Source organism: Leuciscus leuciscus, assembly GCF_965113295.1.
Source record: "Leuciscus leuciscus genome assembly, chromosome: 2".
Taxonomy (NCBI): Eukaryota; Metazoa; Chordata; class Actinopteri; order Cypriniformes; family Leuciscidae; genus Leuciscus; species Leuciscus leuciscus.
In genome coordinates this window covers 52,218,343-52,239,400 of record NC_138726.1, presented here as the reverse complement: position 1 = coordinate 52,239,400, position 21,058 = coordinate 52,218,343, and the positions used below count along the sequence as shown (strand labels likewise).

Below are 21,058 nucleotides of genomic sequence, written 5' to 3'. Positions count from 1 at the left end.
ATAATGCAGTAAAAGAAGCCTTTTAAAATAACTAGCAGAGAAAACCAAACATGACTGTCACACTTCACTTTCGAAAAGTTCCAGCATTAGTCAATATAAATGAACATATTGTTGTCCCATCTTGAGTAATTTCCTGATCCTCTTCTCCCCCCCATTTATTGTCCTCTCTGTCACATAACTCTCAATAAATGTAGTGAGAATAAGTAGTAACTTATAATATACTGCATGCCGGGCACACAAACAAGCTTGGTACATAGTACACTTTCCAAATCTGCAAACTGGTAAACAAACACCCCACAGGACCCTTCTGCCCCCAAACACCACACTTATGCAGGGCTCTACAGTGTGCCCATTTCACTCGCACATGCGAGTAAATATTTCGGCGTGCGAACGGGAAAAATATTTGGGCGCACTTGTGTGAGTGACACACAGCATTTTTCTATAGAAACAGCTGCAAATACATCATCATGAGGAGGGGCAGAGTAGGACACTATATTACCGGGAGATCAGTTATTTAGGCCTAAATCTTCAGAGCATATGAGCGGAGTGGAGTGGTGAGAATCTCCGCTCATCGCTCACGGAACTGTTCACCCCTCCGCTCCCCCGCTCAAAGCTACATCAGGCCGCTCCGCTCATTATCGCTCAGCGCTCAACGCAGTTTGCTTCGCGCTCCACTCAAATCGCCCCCCGCTCGCTCCAAAAAAGGAAAAAAATCTACATGTATATCACTTGTAGCGGTCCCCAACCTTTTTTGCGCCACGGACCGGTTTAATATCAGAAAATATTTTCACGGACCGGCCAAGGTGTGGCGGATAATTACAACAAAATAAAATGATACGAACGGCATAAAAAATGGGGTATTTTTTTTAAATAGCCTATAATAATAAACGTGAATACTATACGTGTAGGCCATACTAGCAACTTTATTAGCAGCGTCCTCTAACATTGCGCCTAAAGACAACTGAGAAAGTCTGAACACAAACAAAATGCCCCCAAAAGAAAAAAATCTCCATGTTTTCGGTGCTGATGCGTTCATGTAACATGTAGGCCTAAGGGTGGCACTGCCAATAACGCACCTAAAAGCTGTCACAACGAACCGGCAAAATGAATGATTATGAATATGTAAAATATAGCAAGAGACATTTTAATTGTTTACTAATAAACCTTTTTTTTTTTTTTCTGTGTCGGCTGGAAAGATGCTGACTCGCGATCTTCGCAGTATTGAACGCCCCAGAGAGAAATGCACATTTCATACGGATTACATAAGAGAGCAGTCTGTTTTCTTTAGATTTGAATTGTTCTGTTTAAAAGTAGACATTTCAAGCTTTATATATATGTCTCAGGTCTGTCAGGCAAGTAGGCTATACGCTGAGTTTCAGTTCATTTATGAGACAAACTCCAGGTTCACCCGCCGGCGCCTTCGTGTCGTGATTATCTATTTTCTAATATATTTACTTATTTATTAAATCCAGACAATTGGTTGATGAAACACTGATCAAAATTAAGATACAATTAATACAAAACGAAATTAAATTTAAAGACAGGCTTTGTGCTTTCTGTTTGAGGTCTCAGTGAAAGTTTTAAAGCAGTCTTTTAGTGCCGCTGTCAGAGCGCTCACGTCCGTAACGGAGAACCATCTGTAACATTGTTTTTTTTTTTGTGTGAAATAAATTTCTAAATAAATGCGACTTATAGTCCAGTGCGACTTAGGCTATGCCTTGCCTATATATGTTTTTTCTTCTTCATTGCGCATTTTTTGACTGATGCGTGGCGTGAGCGGAGCGGAATTGGAGCGGGAAATAGGGCGACGCTCCATCCTTTTGAAATTGCCGCTCTGCGCTCTGTCCAAGATCCACCCGCTCGCGCTCCCCGCTCGCTCCCGCTCCACTCCGCTCACATGCTCTATAATGATAAACTTATACAACAAAAATGACTGTGCCCCCAAATATTTGTCTGTGCTCCTAATTTTTTTTATTTAGGCGCACCAGTGCTCCTTGTTCAAAAAGTAAGTGTAGAGTACTGTTATGGATCCCTTAGCGTTTTGAATATTGAACCTGTAAATATTTAAAACTGCGTGCAATGCTTCATATAAGGAAGGCCACGGGTAAGTCAGAGACAGGGCCTATTTATTGTGATGTACGGTCATAAAGACATACAATAAGGAAATATTCACTCAAATATCATACAAGCCTTTGATGGTTTTCAACACAGATACAGACACACAGTCACTGGTTGAAACTTTATGAGAACAACGTGGTAGGCAATGCCAAACCTTTTATAGTCCCATTGATTTTCTTTAGAAAAACCATGACATTGAGGCCATTAGCTTGGTTAGTTCTCGATTTTTCCTACTGAGAACGCATGCACATCTTCATTAAATCAACTCTCCTTTCTGCAGGCTGTTCATCTGCATGAGTTTCCAACAAGTCTTTTGTTTGTTCTCTAAAAGGTAAGGCCTGAAGCACCTGGTTAATAACAGAAAGAGTGCAAATCAGTTGACAGATTGAGGAGATGTTCACTGATAGTAAAGGTTCTCATTCTCTCCCTCTCTATTAGTACAAGTGCTGGCAAAGTCCTACAACCAACAGCTCTGTGAAAACACACAAGATGTTCATCATCCTGTGGGAACTCGCTCTTCAAGTCTGTTTCAAATTTGATGACTTTTCTTAATCTGCTGCAGCTTGCCCCCCAAAACCTGCTTGTCGAAATCACTACTCTCTCCGGTGTTTGCATAATATTTGCTTATCAAGTTTGAATAATTTTACTAACTGTATCAACACCCCACTATGATCTGGAAATAGTGGAGCTCTCATTACTATACTATGCAAAATACGCTATTTTAGCGCATAGCGTTTGTGACGCTAAATCAGTGTCAGAGTCAGTATGTTAGTGTCCCTGCCAAAAAGGCATGTTCAAACGCTACTTCACTGCTTGTACTTATTGTTTGGATACACTTAGCTCTAGTACACACACAAAGAACACGTCATTGTACCCGGTCTCTTGCTGTGAATCTGAGAATCACAATGCTTCCAACACAGATGAAACAATTACAACCATATGCACAAAAAGCACACAGAGCATGCATAAGAAGGATCACCCTCCTCTTCTGTCTGACCAACATATCCGGTACCGTTTCCAGAACATTTCTGTTGTGGTCACAAAATTGCATCATGTATTCTTTCTTCCGTTCGTTCACATACATGGAAGAATGAGCAGCTTCATTCAAAGGTGGTTTGCCCCAATCTATGCGTGTTTGATTTGATGTGTTCTAGGCTCATCTGAATGCTTGTGCGAACTTAAGTGAGGTTGGTAGCCTGCATTAGATGAGTCAGAGACAAAGCCACACATTATTTTTTAATGACTATCCATACGAAGGAACTCTCTCTCTCTCTCTCTCCTGAACACTTGCTTTAAAAAAATACACAGTCTACATTTTAAAATGCAAGAAAATAATAGAAATGAAGAGGCTTAAAGTAACAGAAATAACCAGATGTTTTGAGTGGTTGCTAAACCATTGGTAGTGGGTTTCTACATTGTGTGATTGCAAGATGGTTATTTAGCACTGGATCAAAAAAATAAATAAATAAAATAATTCACTCACAAGTCTCTATGATATTTACTAGATATTTGGTCCCTCCTTCAGTGCACTTTTTTTCTTGAAATGAGACTAAACAAGAGGTCTCAGAAAGTCCTCATCATTCGACAGCCACCCCTCATTCTCTCAAACACTTCTCTGTGTTTATAATCAGCACTTGCTTCAAACTTTGCACAAGCACACACCACATGAGGCGGGCTGTAGTCCCTGGCCCGTACCTTTATACTTTGAACATGCCGTCCCGATCGAATCCCTCCATTTGATATTGTGTATATATTGTGGTTGATATTGACATCAGAGCACGATCAACATTTTAACAGCAACTTTGAGCAACTGTGCCAGAATAGGTGGGAATGCATCATTGTAGCAGAAACTGGCCGCTGATCTCATGAGAACAGAATTTCACAGTACATCTACAATTACGAGGAGGGCCTTGCTGAACACTAGCGTGATGTCTACAAAAAACATGGCAGCAGGGTCATACATAAATCAGAATTTTACTAAAGCTTTCATGAGACTGTGAAAGACAGGTGAAGAAAAACAGTTGTGTCAGGAAGTGCACATGGGGAGAACAAAAATAGCTATTATTTTCAGTATGTGTGTATATCAAATAAAGCTGAACCTAAATGTTAGAATAGTCCTCCTAATCCAGCTTAATATGCAGAGACAACTAGCAGTCATTTCTAGCTTATGAGGAGTGTAAACACTATGGGACTGTGGTGCTTTCAAACCCCCTCTATTCAACATTTATATATATAATTTATAATTATATATACCGTATATATATTATATTTAAATGTATAACTAAAACATACTTATATCAAAACTAGTTATTTATTTTTATTAGTTAAGTTATTTTTAGTTGCATTATCGGTTTCCCATTTATTTTGCATGACTGGGTCATTCTCCTTAGCTCTAGATCAGATTAAATAAACCCAATAAATATGATCAGATTAATTATCCACTGACCTATGGTGGTCATTTACCCCTGCCATTCTTTATTAGATCAAAAATAAAAGTAAAACCAGTTATATTGTGAAATATTATTGCAATTTAAAATAAACTGCTTTCAATTTTATTTTGAAATATAATTTATTCCTGTGATTCAAGCTGATTTTTCAGCATCATTACTCCATTGCATTTATTTGAAATGGAAATACTTTGTAACATTATAAATGTCTTTGCTGTCACTTTTGATCACTTTAAAATGTAATGCATCCTTGCTTTCAATGCACAAAACTATTAGTGTTGGTGGTAACGCATTACACGTATCGGGAGTTACATAATCAGTTTACTTTTTTCATGCAACTAAAGTAACGCATTACTTTTAAATTTACAACATAATATCTGAGTTTACTCAAATACGTAACACAAGTTACTTCGTTTTCACATTTTTTTGACTCACAGCTGCTCTTCTGTCCACATGTTGAGAGAAATCGTGAGTAAGTGCAGAGGTGTTGTGTGTGTGTGAACATGATGGATATTGTAGCTGTAGACTAAATGTGAGCATTTACTCATCTCACTTGCACAAAAACACATTCAGTATTCCTCAAAATTAATATAAACAGTGAAATGCAAACTCAGAATAATATGCAAACCTGCTATAATTAAATGTTACATTACACAAATATACTTTATGTATTTAATCTCACTTTATTAACCAATGTCTTTGCTGCTGACCTTCGATGATCCCATTCAACCATGCGAATACGCAAAAATGACTTTAGATAAACATCACATTTGTATTTTCTTTTTTGTTTGTTTATTTTAATTGCTAAAATAAGAGTGTTACGTTTTATTCTCCTGCGTCCTATTCTTCTACGATCCACAATGACAGCACAGCTGAAAGGTTTGTTTGAGCTCTGCCTTCTTCTGCACAGGTGTGAATTTGCATTTCCTTCAGCCTGAGGCTTTTTTGTCATTAAAAAACAAACAAGCAAGCCTAGATTAGAAAAAGTAACACAAAAAAACCCCCCAATGCATTACTTTCCATAAAAAAGTAACTAAGTAACTCAATTAGTTACTTTTTTAGGGTGCAACGCAATATCGTAATGCATTACCTTTAAAAGTAACTTTCCCCAACACTGCACAACCACTGACACAGACACACACACTGTTATCACCTATGTTTACTGGCAGTGTAAGGTCTTTTCTTGCACAGGCCGGATGGATAATAACACACTGATAATTGTTTAGCACACAAACACTAAGAAATTAGGTCACAAATAACAAAGCGATTTAGCCTGGCAAGGTCAATGCAACTGTGGCAGCGCAAACCAATCCAACAAAATGACCTTAAATTCAGCTTCAGGCCACATCCATCACTTATTAGCTTAAGTCTCGATTCATTTGGATCCATGAATTACATTTAATCCAATGTTGTGGCTCCATCTGAGCTTAAGTCTGCCGTCATCATTATACTCACTCAGTATTTTGGAGGAGGAGCATAGCAGTGCTGGCGGTATGCGTGTCACCTTACACCAGCGGAGGGATGGGGTGGGGGGTTCAGGGGATTTGAGGGGAACAGGAACTGTTACATAAGCCTTGTTTTGAAGCGTAAATGCAGCACAAATCGCAGCTGTCTTTAAATAAATAAACATATTTCCTTACAATTCAAATGATGAACTATAGCAAAACACTATAAATGTTTTACAATGCAACCAAAGAATATAAATCAAGCGATACATAATAAAACATTTATAAAATATATTATTCATTATGACTGCATCAACCTGAATACATTATGCAATGCAAATGAAAGTAATGAGTCACTACTGTTTCAACCTGTAAACGTATTTTAACAGCTATAGGCGTAAAGCTATTATGACAGCCAGTAACATGAACAATCACTTCAGCTGTTAAACTGAGATTTGTGTGCATGTGAGCACATTAGGGGTTTAAAATGAGGCCTAATTGCGGTTTTTAGGACCAAAGTTCAGTCCTGATCTTTCTTTTTCCTGGTACTTGGAAAGATAAGCAGAATGAGAGTACAGAAACAGCTGTGTGTGTAAGTGTCCCTGTCTGTCTCAAGTCTCCCCTTACTGCCTTTTCCCCCAGCAAACAGAAGAAGTACTCACACATAAACTCTAGATAATGTCACGGTGGCTTCTGAGTTATGGTATTAGTTGTGAAAATGTAGGTTGCAATATAAAAACGTCTAATTCAAACAAGCTTCGGTGTAAGTTCAAGCAGCTGTTGATGTTTTAAGCTACGTTCTTGTACGTGTAGACGACTCTTACTTGCAAGTTGACACAAATCAAAAAATGTTTTAGTAACTGTTTGGTAAATGTTTCAGATGTCAATTGTAAGGATGGTCTGTCAACTCTTGAGCACATTTTGTTCGTCCCAGTATTACTCAACACTCACCAAAGGGAACACTAGTGACTTCACGAAACTATTTAACATTTACAAAAACACTAAATAGGGCTAAAACATCTATAGAGGTGTGCAGGTTTGACGTCATAACCTGGAAGACTAAATCTCTGGAGGTTTCCTATGAGTTTTTTTTAATGGGGTTTTTCAATTTATGAGTAAAATAAAGCCTGTGGTAAACATAACTTGATGATACGCTGACGTTTTGTTCTACAACGTAAACTGCACACACACTCACACCCCAAACTTATCTAGTTACTTATTAGAAACATATGCTTTCAAAAATGAACATAACAGTTTCAAAAATCATGTTTTCGGTATGGGTGTGCAGTTTAGCTGTAGAACAAAATGTCCCAAGTATTGTCACAACACAACATGAATACATTATATATCAAATAATAAGCCATCATTTGCAATAATGAGCAGCAAGGGGAGATTATTCATCCAATGTCTTCCAAGGACTGAGTGATCTTGATCCAACTGGGAAGGCTCACAACTTTACAAACAACCTTCACATGGCCCTATTATGTTTTTTCAAATTTGATCTTTCATGCAGTGTGTAATATCGCTTTTTGTGAATTTAAACGATCTGCAAAGTTTTAAAGATCAAAGTGCACGACAAATAAAGTGATTGTCTCCTAAAAGAAGGAATCGACTCTGAACTGCTGAAACGAATCGTTAGTAATTCCAGTCTCACTTCCTGTTTCAAACCTACGTAACAATGTAACTCATTTGCATAATGCTAGTCTATGGTCTTCATTGGCTGCCTGTGAACAACGTCTACTTTGACCCTCAAACACTGTAGTTGTTGCTGAGACTGGAAGAGGTTGGTTCGTGTCGTTCATGTCGAGAAGATGCAGTTTTCAGCGCTGAGAATCCACTTTGATGCACGTCAAAAGGACGAGGATTGATACGGATACGGCATTTCGTTTTTGACACACGATGTAAGCTGTAGACCAATCACAACAGACTGGGCCGTCTGACCAATCAGAGCAGAGGAAGCTCTCAGAAAGGAGGGGTTTAGAGAGACTGAGTTTTCAAACGAACCGTTTTCAGACTCTTTGAGAAATTAGGTGAAGTGCAATGTATATTATGAGAACATTAAAGTGTTTTTTGACCTATTGAAGCAGACCTCCAAAACAAAATTAGGAACCTTTAAAATAGCATAATAGGGGCAGTTTGAAATAGTTCATCTAGTTTTACCACAACGAATTCACAAGTGTCCCCTGTATACTCACAAACACACGATCTTTCTAAGTTCCTTTCCCACATGTGTTTTCTGTTATCACAACACACACAAATGCTGGCACTGCCACGTTAACCCAGATGAACCCTTTGCTGGTCAGCATTATCATGAAGTTTCCAGATCTGCTGGTGGTTTTCAGTTTCAGTGCCACATGGAAGCATATTAGTGGTTTTCACTCTGCCAAACTCGAGCTGGAGTGATGAAAGATGTAACAAGCGAGAGGACGAGTCTGCTATCCACACCAGCAGCTGATATTGGCCAATCAGCACACACACACTTACGCAAACAGATTTCATTTACAAGCCAATTCCACTCCTAGCATATAACACTGTAAAATGTAGCAAAATTTGACTACAAAAGAGATCAAATAAAGTACATTTTGTATAAGCAACTTAAAATAATAAACATCAAGAACATCCTGAGCAAGTTCAGTTTGATAACTAATGATGCACTTGAATAATTTAATAAACGTAAAACTTAATCAAAGCATGGGGAATTATGATGACATAAATGTTTGGTTTTAGCTTTATGTAAGTGTTTTTGATTATATTTTGGTGCAGAAGTCAAGCCACCATTAAGAGTAAGTAATCTTCGGTGAAGTTTCTTCCAGTATTTTCAGCTTGTTTAGGTGTAGCCTATAGAAGTAACTGCTACTATAAGTCATGCGACCGTGGTGTTGTTTGTTTATAACCTACGTTTAGCTTTTGACTTCTGCCAATTGTATTTACTCTTCAAAATTCATAAAAGTTGTGTTCATTTGTGAAGATTATCATGATGAACAAAACATGTAAGAATCATAAGCTTTTGTTAGTCACAGAGACACTTATTTTCTGCAATAATCGAAAAGCCTATCAAAAAATCCTTTTGGGTTTTGCCAAGTGAACCAGGATGATCATCCCTGCACTACTCTATTGTGTAATGTTAATCCTCAGTTGTGCATAAATACAATCTTATTGAACTTTGATCCACAAGTATTTTTTATTATTTAATTTTTTTCATAGAACTCCTATTCTGTTTGACCAACTTTAATTGGTGTTGAGTATTGAATATATATCGAGTATACTGACAAATGTCTTGAAGCTAGTTGCCTGAAGTTTTTGGGTTTTCTCAACTTTAGATTTTATAGTGTATTTTAATGAAAATGTTGTTTTAAAACTCATGGGTGTCTGTCATTCGCTATGAGATGGAAAAGCAGAATTTCAAAAAGATTGCAATTCCGTTTAACGCCGCTAGTGGCGCAGACTTTTACAATCACATAAATGTTATGCCTTGATATTTTCAGAAGTCCTGAGAGAGAAATACTCAAAAATATTAGCCACAAAATGAATACATTACAGGGGAACATCATCCAAAATTAGTAAGACAACGTACCTGATTCAACAGTGAACCATAGGTGAGAGATTTGGCAAGAGCTTGTGTAAGTTAACCGTCGGTAGCGGCGTGTCTGTATCCGTCAGGCGCGCGTAAAATAATAACATCAACGGGTTAGTATTTCGGTTTACTACGTGTATAATTTAAACACCTTTATTAAACAACTCCCAAACAAGCGACATTATTTAGTAGGAGTTGTTTAGTCCGCTTCCCTCGCGAGCACGTGTTCCCCCATTAAAGCCTCGAGGAGAACAAATAAAAGAGGAACTAATATTACCAAAGCAGTGAATGTAATGGTTTAATATGCAATATTTAGATATTACAATAACGATTAAAAATCACATAGGCTATAGTTGAATATTAATCTAACATAAACCCATGCTATTTCCTCTTTGGCCTACGCATTCTAATATGGACAAACTGTGGTGTATTAAACAATATTTTTTTTGGTGCTTGTTTATTTGATCATTAATTAAGCAACCTAAAATATTTTGTCAACAAAAACTAGGTTTACAGTACAGTATTACACAGTGACCGTGAGCAGAGAACGTGTGATACAAGCTTAAATAATGATTATCATGATTGTTTTTCTTTTGATTCAGATTGATATCAGCCATACAAATCCTGACTTGACTATAAGTAAATATTTTATGTGATGCATTGGTCCAGTGAGATCAAGTCTTCCTTGGTATATTTGCTTATTTCTGAACTGAAACTTCAGAACATCTAAACAATATTCCGATTATAATTATCCATTAAATTATTATATAACATATTTAATTTGATAATTGCTACTGTACATGGAGCTGACTATAACGGACTATAATATGGACTATAATCGATTATCAGTGGTGATGTTTTTGTTTCAACTATGAGGGATTTTGGGTTCTAATCCACCCTAATTTAACTCTATGTTAATCAACCAAAATTGCAGCTATACATTAGTGGATGTTTCATTAACGTTTTGTGATTTTACTACTCCCAGGTTCCTTTCTGTGGCTGATAAGAACTGCAAAGACCATTCAGCAAAACATAAAACATAATAAATTCCCGCAGCGTTTGATACATTTCTGCTGCAAGACGTTTCCTACAGTGTGACGACAAAATCATTCATGGAAAGAGGACGGGAAGGGAGGGAAGATGGACCGTAAATCACGCCTACGATTAATGGCACTCTCCTGTTTGGTACACTGTGAACAAGCATGAGAAAAAATAAGCAGATTTCTGTGAAAATCGCTGCTTTGTTGTTTAAGCCAGGAGAAGTGCAGTCATTTCCCAGAAGTTGATTCGGTCTAAGTGGCGCTTCAGCCGGTGAGTGATTGCTGCCACGTCTTAATCCATTATCTTCAGACTCAGTCTAGAATTATATTTTTAAAGGGTTTGCTTTATAAATTCTGTCATTAATTACTCACCCTTTCAAACCTGTAAGACTTTCGTTCATCTTCGGAAAACAAATATAGATCTTTTTAATGAAATCTGAGAGTTTTCTGTCCCTCCATTGACAGCTACGCAACTACCACTTTGACTCTTCAAAAAGTTCATAAAGAGATCGTAAAACTAATCCATATGAATTGAGCAATTTAGTGTTTTAAACACTTTTTATCAGAATTTTCTGTAGAGACTCGATCACTTTATATGATGAACAGATTTCATTTATGCATTCATTCACATCACATTTAAACACTGATCAGCGAACTCAACTGAACATGCTTGAATAAACCTCATTGGTTCTTGCTGACGTTCAAACGTGATGCGTAACACAAGAATGAACCTCATTGGCTCTCGCCAGTCAAGCGAACATGCTTTAGCTTTGTTTACCACGACTGATGTGTGAGTTGATGAATGTTTATATATGAATAAAAGCCTAAATTAAATCAGTTCATCATATAAAGCGATCGAGTCTCTTCAGAAAATTTTGACTAAGCCGCTCGATTCATATGGATTAGTTTTACGATCTCTTTATGAACTTTTTGAAGCGTCAAAGTGGTAGTTGCGTAGCTGTCAATGGAGGGACAGAAATCTCTCAGATTTCATCAAAAAGATCTTCATTTGTGTTCTGAAGATGAAGGAAAGTCTTACAGGTTTGGAACGACATGAGGGCGAGTAATTAATGACTGAATTTTCATTTTTGGGTGAACTATCCCTTTAAGAAAGATCTCCCTGCCAACCAAACCCAACAACCTACTCTGACTTGCAACCCGCAGATATCAACAATGAAACAAAACAATAGATGTCCTTTTCTTTCCTTTATAGATTAAATCAGGAAACAAGAAAATTAAGTCAACAAATCATGTGCATATGTGTGAAGGTCTGTATAATGTGGGAAAACTGGCCAAAATGACTAATATGTTAATCCCTGAGCTATTTGCATTCGGTTCTCTGTACTTATTCGGCTTACAGTATGTATCATTGTTCTGCAGAGTTGATCATGAATCAGCATGACTGACTGCATGAGGCTCATGTGGTCACCATCACTACTCAGGGTTCCTAGCTTGGAAATGAATGGAAAGTCATTTTCAAATCTGGGTAAGTATGGAAAAAAGAAAACAGATTGGGAAAAAAATATGTCTTTGTCATAATTAGGCTAAGTGGTTGTCGAACACGACTGAATGAATTCAAGGCGCACATTTTCATTACGTAAAACTTTTGAACTTCAGTCAGACTGTACTTTGCATGTTTGGTGATCATGCAACATAAAACCACTTTTACGGTATCAGATTGATCTGTCAGAGGTGAATATATGCGTGTTATGTAGCGTTTTAGGATTCTTCTCATCATATAAGCGCATGTTATCACTTTGAGAAAAACAATGAAAAAACAACAACTATACCAAATATAATGCTGTAAGAACCATTTATGTTAAAGATGGTTTGAAAAATCTACAGAGAGTTTTTGTAAATTTAAATCTGGAAAAATGGAATTTTGAAATGAAAAATGTGTAGGAACCTTGACTACTGTGATTAACACAAGCTTTTTTCATATTTTTAATGTTTATATTTTTGACAAATATATATAAAGTTAAACCTCATTATTATTGGGGAAAAATACATACATACATACATACATATATATATATATATATATATATTCATTTATTAGTTTATTCATAAATAATTAAAATACGCTCTAAATAAATATGTTATTAATTTTAATGTAAAATCAACAAACACACATACTTTATATATATATATATATATATATATATATATATATATATACACATAACACATACATTGTTATATATAACAATGTAAATATTCATTAATATTAATATAAATATGATTAAAATATGTATTTTAATATGCATTTTCTAGCTCACTGTCACGAAGTCTCTATTGTGAGTCACCATTGATAAACATATGTGCTTCTTCTCATTTGCCTTTTAATAACAATGTATTAATTTAGCAGACTTTGTATTCAGAGCAACACTAAACATCATTTTGTGTAGGATTGACTTTGAAACTATTTTACTAAAGTTCACAAATATTTACAAAGAAACGGCAATTAAAACATTGAATTAAAGGCGAAATTTTCAAGTAGAAAGATTGAAATTGTATTTTCTTGTTAAACATACATTGTTTTAGTTATGGCTTCAAACTATTATTTTTTACACTTACAGTGAGCCTAATACAACCAGAAAGAAGCTGTTGCTGGGCTAGTCCTGAGAACTGCTTTATATACTGTGTACAGTGAGGAGCCAAATGGATATTTCTGTCACAGGCTTACATTTCAGGATCTGGTCATGTTTAAGCAGCACTTAAGTTGTTACACGGGGTGCATGAGGGTCAAACAGTAGGAAGCTTGCCGCTGAATAGCAGACTCAAGCCCTCTGTGATCTGCTTCATTACATCAGATTTAGCATTAAAATAGAACAAGCTCTGCCGTTGGCTGTGTGTTTGAGTGTGTGTGTGTCCAAGATCTCACAGAGACAATAATTACCAGCACATTAAGGAGATGAGAGAGGCTTAGGGAAGTTTAACCTTTGAGCCATGAGCCAGACTGGCATCACATACTGTACAAACACACAAACACACCGTGTTTTCCTTGAGATGGCAGTGGCGGTGTGATGATGTGGTGCTGTGTAAAGTAAAGAAAGATTTGTTTGATTTCACAAAGGTCATTACTGTTTCCATATAAACATTTAGTCAGAATAATCTACATGCATGACATGGCTTCATCTTTGGAATTGACTAAACAAGGTATTTCAATTAATAAATAGAGCAGAAAGTAGCATTTGATTCTAAAAAAGACTTTTTTTGATTCAAATATTGCTCATGTGAGGTGCCAATGGTGAGAAAACCAGTTCCTCCAACCTAATTTCTTCTCTCTGTTTGCAGCTGTACAAATACCAAACATGGAAAATCTGCTCACAGCGGCGAGTCTGCTTGGTATTTGTTCAATTGAATTTGGCATTCGTAATCCACACGACACCAGGAATGCAGGTGAGTTTCCCAGGACCCTCCTTTATTCACATATGCACTACTTTTCAAAAGTTTGGGGTCAGCTCTCATGCTCAACAAGCCTGCATTTATTTAATAACAAAAAAAACAGTGAAAACAGCAATATTGTGAAATATTATAATATTTGAAATAGTTTTTTATTTGAATATATTTTATAATATAAATGTAATTTATTCTTGTGATGTCAGAGATACATTTTCAGCATCAATTTCTCCAGTCTTCAGTGTTTCATGATCCTTCAAAAATCATTTTAATATGATGATTTGGTGGTCAAGATTTTTTAAAAATATTATTATTATCAATGTTTAAAACAGTTGATTGAAGCGTTAGTTCACCCCCCAAAAATGAAAATTCTGTCATTAATCACTCACCCTCATGTCATTATAAACCCATAAGACTTTCGTTCATCTTCAGAACACAAATAAAGATATTTTTATATGAAATCTGAGAGATTTCTGTCCCTCCATTGACAGCTACGCAACTACCACTTTGACGCTTCAAAAAGTTCATAAAGAGATCGTAAAACTAATCCATATGAATTGAACGGTTTAGTCCAAATTTTCTGAAGAGACTCGATCGCTTTATATGATGAACAGATTGAATTTAGGCTTTGTTTTTCAAAGATTAATGAAAGTCTTACATTCTTGGAACGACATGAGGCTGAGTCAATTATGACAATTTTTTCATTTTTGGGTGATCTATCCCTTTCATATTTGAATGGAAAACATGACTTGACATGTTCAAAAGAACAGCATAAATGTCTTTACTGACACTATTGATTAGTTGAATGCATTCTTTCTGGGAAAAAATTATATTTGTTTCTTACTTACTGAACCCAAACTTTTGCACAATGAGAGTTGCACACTCCTCTAAACATTTTCTTTATATGAAAAAATAGTTAACACCAACTTTTTTTAGCTTTGTTTTTCAATCCATGTTTTGCTAAGTTCATCCCCTGAACCAAATGGTTCAGCATTGTTCTTCGCTGTTTTCGAAACTTTCCACTGTTGATGCTTCTAATGACTGTGGTCTATGTTCAGATGTGGTTAGTCAGGAATATACTGACAAAATAGACAGCTGCAAGTCCAAAACCTTAGTCAAAGGGAAAATATTCAACTGTTTGCCCCACTTAACTCCCTACCCACAGTGCAATGGTTGATCAGGGTGCAAATTCTTGCGCTTGCCAGTAAATATCCAAGATCATGATTACCAGTTAAATCTCAGTTGTATGTAAACATCAAAACACAGATCCTGCGGGTTTTTAAAAGCCTAATATAATTTAATAAACAGAATACCTAGTGCGTGGCAAGTCAAGTTATGTCAATATGTTGAGATAACTAACACTGATGCATGCAAAGTGAATGATTGAATAAATCAGTATGAAAGAAAACAAATGTTTAAAGGAACAGGCTATAGAGACAAACCCCAGACTCGATGAATAGCATATGAATGAATCAAAGCGGAGGAAAGCGGCAACTGAAATATCATCCCCAGTGTAATTTGAGATTACTGTTGGACAGATTCCCAATCATCATGCCTGGTAATGTGTGTAAAGAATATGGACAGGGAGTAAATGCATTAAGATGTGTAAAAGTGAGTATGGAAAACATTCCCACAGGTCATTTAGCAGTTGTCATGCCCATCAACAGGTCAAGCCCACAGCAGAAAGCAAGTACGGAGGGAAGACATATGTCAAAATGTTTTAACAGCCAATCAGCAGACTGGTTTGTTTAGCTTGTTAAGTTTGGGGGTTTATGGACGACAACTGGAGGGCCGTCTCTATAGCCAGAGTGCCTGAAACTCGACGTCATCTCCTTTACTCACCTTTCATCCCTGCCTTAACACACACACACACACACACACACACACATTCTGTCACTGTCTTTATCCTATGTAAATTCAACAAGGCTTTGCATTGCATTCAGAGTAAATATGTGAAATTCCACCCTTTGGTTGCAAACAAACCCTTTTCAGTATCTGCACGTTTCTGTGTGTATGTGATATGAGATATTAAAGCACATATGGTATGGCATATGGTTGGTGCGTTCATTATGCTCTCATTATGTAATGCAGTAATAGCACCTTGGACTCTTGATATTGGTTTGCAAGGGTTGCGTCACATGTTGGGTTTGTTAGTTGTATCTCCAGGAGCCAAGGAACATGCGGGACTGTGTAATTGCTGTAGGAGTCACGGTCACTGCCCTTTTTGTCTGTTTACTCTTTGCAAGTGTACCTGCTTTCGCCAGTACAGTTTATTCTAAGAGGAATGACGCGGGTTATATAATATTCAGTATTTTTTTTAAATACCAATTGTCCGTGTGATTTAATTTGCAGCTTTTAGGAAGCGTTAATAGAGATTATTTAGTTGGGTTATTCCATACTAGTATCACGAAAGAAGACAGAAGTGTTGATCGTTTGTATAGGCCTAGCAGCCAAAAGAAATGAATGAAGAAAGCTTTGCAATCGTATCAAACTGCAAGAAAGAAACCTGATTGCATTACGTTGCCATGATCTGCAGGTTTGCGGGGGTCAAAGAAAGATGTTGGGATATAGGCTATATATATATATGTATATATATATAGTTAAGATAGATTGCAAGTTAGTCAGTGTGAGCTAAATTCGCTATTTATTGATCGCTGTCTCTATAAATAAATAAAAACCTAAGTACTATCATTATTTATAATTTATTACAGATTATATATCACAAAAAAATCTCAATAATTTGTTTAAACCACGAGAGGAACGTCGACCGATTAAAAATGTCTGCCAATTACTAAAGTTGAACTGAAAATGACCGACTATTAGAAAAGTCATTGAATAATTCGCCTATTCTAAATAACAGATATAAATGGAAAGTGCAACGTCATAACATTGCGCAAGTTGAGCTCTAGTGAGAAGACATGATAACGTGTGCTTGGGTTGTGTGGATAAGGACCCAGCTGAGCTTCAGTAACAGTCTTTCCCTTCTTCGACAGCAAAGGAGGCCCACTACCCAACTTGAGGGCAACTACCTCGCTGAAGAGGAAGAAAAACACTGTTGTTTCAACACCACAACCAGCAGCTGTACTACTAATGCAATGAGAAAGTCTGTGGAGGATGTATGGCAAGCTGTTTTAACATTTAATCCTTAAAACATACTATTATCTTTTTTCATGATACAAGTATCTATTCCATTAGGCACTAGTTCTTATTCATTTGCTTCTAGTGCTTATTCTTTAGATAGTAGTAACTTTTTAAAGATACTAGTACTTATTCATTAGATACTAGTTTTTTGTTTTTTTTTGATATAAGTAACTTTTTAGACCAAAGATAGGCTATCTTGAATTTAATATGTATACTTTTTAAATGTACATTTCCGATTAGTAAATAGACCTTATCTTTGATTACTGTTATTTCATGCGTTTTTGGATTGTTCTGCTGATGAAACGCTGCAAAAATATCTTTCCGAGAAATTTCAGTAGACAAACTCGAGACAACATGAGGTGTGGAACATTATAAGTGATCTAAGTAGGAGTTTTATACAGCTTTTTATTGCACATGCAAATGATAAAACACAGTAAATCCATGACAGACTCACTCTGAATAAGGTTCACTTTGAATATTAATGAACCAATAAGAGAGAGATCAGAAATAAGAAGATGGCACTTAGAAGTGATATGAATTCTTTCATTTTTTATCCATATTATATATATGAATAATATGACACAAATATATTTTTAATTTATCGTTTTAAGCCATTATGTTTCACTGTTAGCCCGTTCTCGTGTTTCTTTGATGTTATTATTCATTCATTATCATCATAGAATTCATTCATAGATGTCTGATACTACAGATACCTGTCAGCAGGCGAATTCGCTGTATTAGAGAAACTGACCGCTTAAGAAACCGTGCAGAAAACAGTGAATGTACAAGCAAAGTAGTTTCAGTTTCACCAATAATAAGACCATCTCTGGTTTTGCTTCTGTCTGACAGAAAGAACGACTAGTGAAATTAGAGATTGTTCACACAGAAATGAAAACTTTGGCATCATTTACTCACCCACAAGTTATTCCAAACCCGTATAAATGTCTTTCTTCCGCTGAAAACAAAAGAAGATATTTCGAAGAATGACAGAACCAAACCAGTTGATGGACCCCACTGACTTCCATAGTATATACATTCATCAACTGTTTGGCTACAAACATTCTTCAAAATATCTTCTATTGTGTTCAGCAGAAGAAAGAAGCTCACACAGGTTTGGAACAACTTGAGGGCGAGTAAATGATGACAAAATGTTCATTTTTGGGGTGAACTATCTCTTTAAGAAACGCATCATTCTTAGTGTGCTGCATTCTACAACATTGTGCTCTAATCTACCATTTCACACGTAGCTACTATTTATTTGATTACCCAGACGGATTTAGATGCACTGACATCATGCAAGATGCAAACAAACGAAGTTTGCCACGTTAACACCTAATTTCACACACACATTTCCCAGACTTACTCTTGCATTGAAGTTCGACCATCGCCTGGTACCATTCCTCCTGATCCGTGTCGTTCTCCGCCGCCACCACGAAACTCTCAGCCCGTGTGTAGAGCACTATCATGTGCTTATTCTTCGAGTCGGCCCGTTTGTTGATGTTGAAGCACGTCTCCAGCGCAAGAGCCTTTTTGGGCACGGGAGCCTTACCTCGAAATTTCTTCTCGCTTTCATAGTATTCGAGTCGGGCCGGGCCGCGTTCAGAAGCCGTCCGTAACACGAAGTACCGCCGGTGCATGGACTTCTGCTTGCGGAGATACCCGCTTTTACGGACGTCCTCGGTGCTATTCTGCAAATCTGCGTGGTTCTCCATGGCTCGCGGGGTCTGTTTCGCTCAACCAAAGTTAAATCCCGTTAAAAGTCGCAAACGACAACAAATGCAACCTCCGTTCCTTCTGAAAAGTCATGTGCGCATTGGGCGAGAGAGGGTCCAACAAGCAGTTTCTTTCCAAAAGTCCTGTCATCAAACGCTGCGCTTTTCCTGAGCAGAACGAGAACGCGCACACGCGAGCACATGTGCGAGAAATAGCGCAACTACTACTATTTAGAAGAAGCTTTAGTTGAGTTGAATAATCTCATTACGGGAGCGTACAGTGGACAGTTCCCTGTCACCCCTCCTCTCCAGCGCAGCGTTCACTGCTACTGTGTGCAGCTCTGTCACTCATCAGTCTGCTGTAGTTTCTGTGTGTGTGTGTGTGTGTGTGTGTGTGTGTGTGTGAGAGAGAGAGAGAGAGAGCTGCTGTGCAGAGCACGAGGTTGCGGACCTGAATCGGATTTCATTCGCTCCTGGATTGTCCTGACTCCAAACTGCCTTAAACAAATTTCACTTTTTTTTTTTATGAAAGGTCTTACCAGCTAACCCTTCTTGGCAAACAATTTTTCTTTTCATTTGTTGGCAAACATTTATTCTTAAAAAAAAGAAAGAATATTTTTTGTTGGTAGCCTACTTATTAATGCGAGAATAATTTCAGTTTCACTAACTATTGATTAGACTCTAATTCGTATTAATAGTGATTAGTACATATTTAATTAAATATATTCATTTGCCTTTGTGTCTAGTCAATTTTCCCATTAACTGTAACAATTTACAATACGGTTTCATTAGTCAACTGCTTACTTTAGTTAACATGAACTAAGAATTAGTGTGAAATTACTGCATATTCCAGGTTAATTGCATTACTTTCACATTTCAAAGTAGGACTTTTCAAAGTAGGTTTTACTGTGAGTTTACAGTATTGGAAAACACAATTTACTTTAAACAAACAACATCATTCTGTATTTCTCCAGTGCACATGTACTAAGTTACCCAGCATGCCGTGCGGCATGCATAGATTATGCTTTGGATTTTCATGATTCTTGTTGGTTTTATCTGTGCTACTGTTGAACTTATTTTTGCTTCGCTTTTTGCAGTTTGTGTTGTTGGTTTATTTTGTAATTTTGGTTTATATAAGTGTTTTTATTATTTGTTGAGTGTCACCATTGTTGTGTTTTGTCTGTGCATCATTATAAGATTATATCATCTTTCAACAATGAATTTCAGCAGTTGCTTCACTATTGCGAAAGATCCATCTACAAACATGAATTTGAAATAAGTTATTGGTAAATCTTCATGCTTAAATAATACTAAAACAAAATCTTCATATTCATGCTTGTGGTGATTAGTTTCATTAAAAGTGTAAAAAGTGATCAGTTGACATAACTTAAAAAAGTGAGGAAAACCTGTTGCCTTAAAATTATTAAGTAAATAAACTTCATGCAGTTTATAACATAAGGAATAAATGTTGTTACCATTGTCGTCATAAATATCGTGTTAATTTATTGCAGATAAATAGGAGTGACAATAGAGCAATTGTCCACAAGAGTTCAAAAGCAAGCGCTGTTGTAATAACCCTTTAATACATTCAGAAGATGCCAAACATTTTTGGTTTTACTTGTCACCAGGAGAAAAAACAGGTTTGTCTAGACATGATAAGTCAGTAATGCAGCTGTACGTCATATTTGTAATTCTAAAAAAACACTTTATTTTACAGTGTCCTTGTTACATATCTTACATGTATTTACCATAGTAATAACAGTAAATTATGCATAATAACATGCAACTAACCCTCAACCAAACCCTATAGTAAGTACATGTTAATCAATACTTAAATATATAATTACACTGTAACAATGACACCTTAAAATAGTGTCTTAAATAAAATCTTAAAATTCTTTATTGAATACTGTATCGTGATTTAATCATATTAAAATGGATCACCTGTGACATCTAGTGGACTAACCGGTCCATTGCAATATTTGACAACGTGAACAGTAATGACAGGATTTTAGGTTCAAATCTACATTAAAAGGCGATGCACATATTTTTAGAAGCTGCAATGGTTCAGCAAAAGTACTCAAATGCTTCTCTCTTAATTCTATTAGGTAAAGTATAGCATTTTGCAGTTTGACTTTTTTCCGCTAACAAGCTATTTCAATCTTGACTGCAATCACCC

At 36.5% G+C, this 21,058-nt stretch overlaps 1 protein-coding gene and 1 long non-coding RNA gene across 4 annotated transcripts in view; one reads left to right on the top strand and one right to left on the bottom strand.

Annotated features, from left to right (window-relative positions):
* Positions 1-20,953, bottom strand: part of LOC309492318 (insulin receptor substrate 1-B) — a 55,993-nt gene extending 35,040 nt beyond the window's left edge. For both annotated transcript variants that reach the window (XM_082161229.1, XM_082161230.1), the window contains exon 1: positions 18,531-20,953. In XM_082161229.1, coding sequence (XP_082017355.1) covers positions 18,531-18,879 — 349 coding nt within the window. In that variant the 5' untranslated portion in view covers positions 18,880-20,953. The remainder of the gene's footprint in view (positions 1-18,530) is intronic.
* On the top strand, positions 8,876-18,492 carry LOC309492336. Of its 2 annotated transcripts, XR_014203512.1 has the most exons (3): positions 8,876-13,783; positions 13,922-14,026; positions 17,020-18,492. It is a non-coding gene; the product is annotated as an uncharacterized lncRNA (long non-coding RNA). The 2 variants fall into 2 exon arrangements; XR_014203513.1 differs by lacking the exon at positions 17,020-18,492 and having other exon boundaries at positions 13,922-14,381.
* Positions 20,954-21,058: the final 105 nt, after the last annotated feature.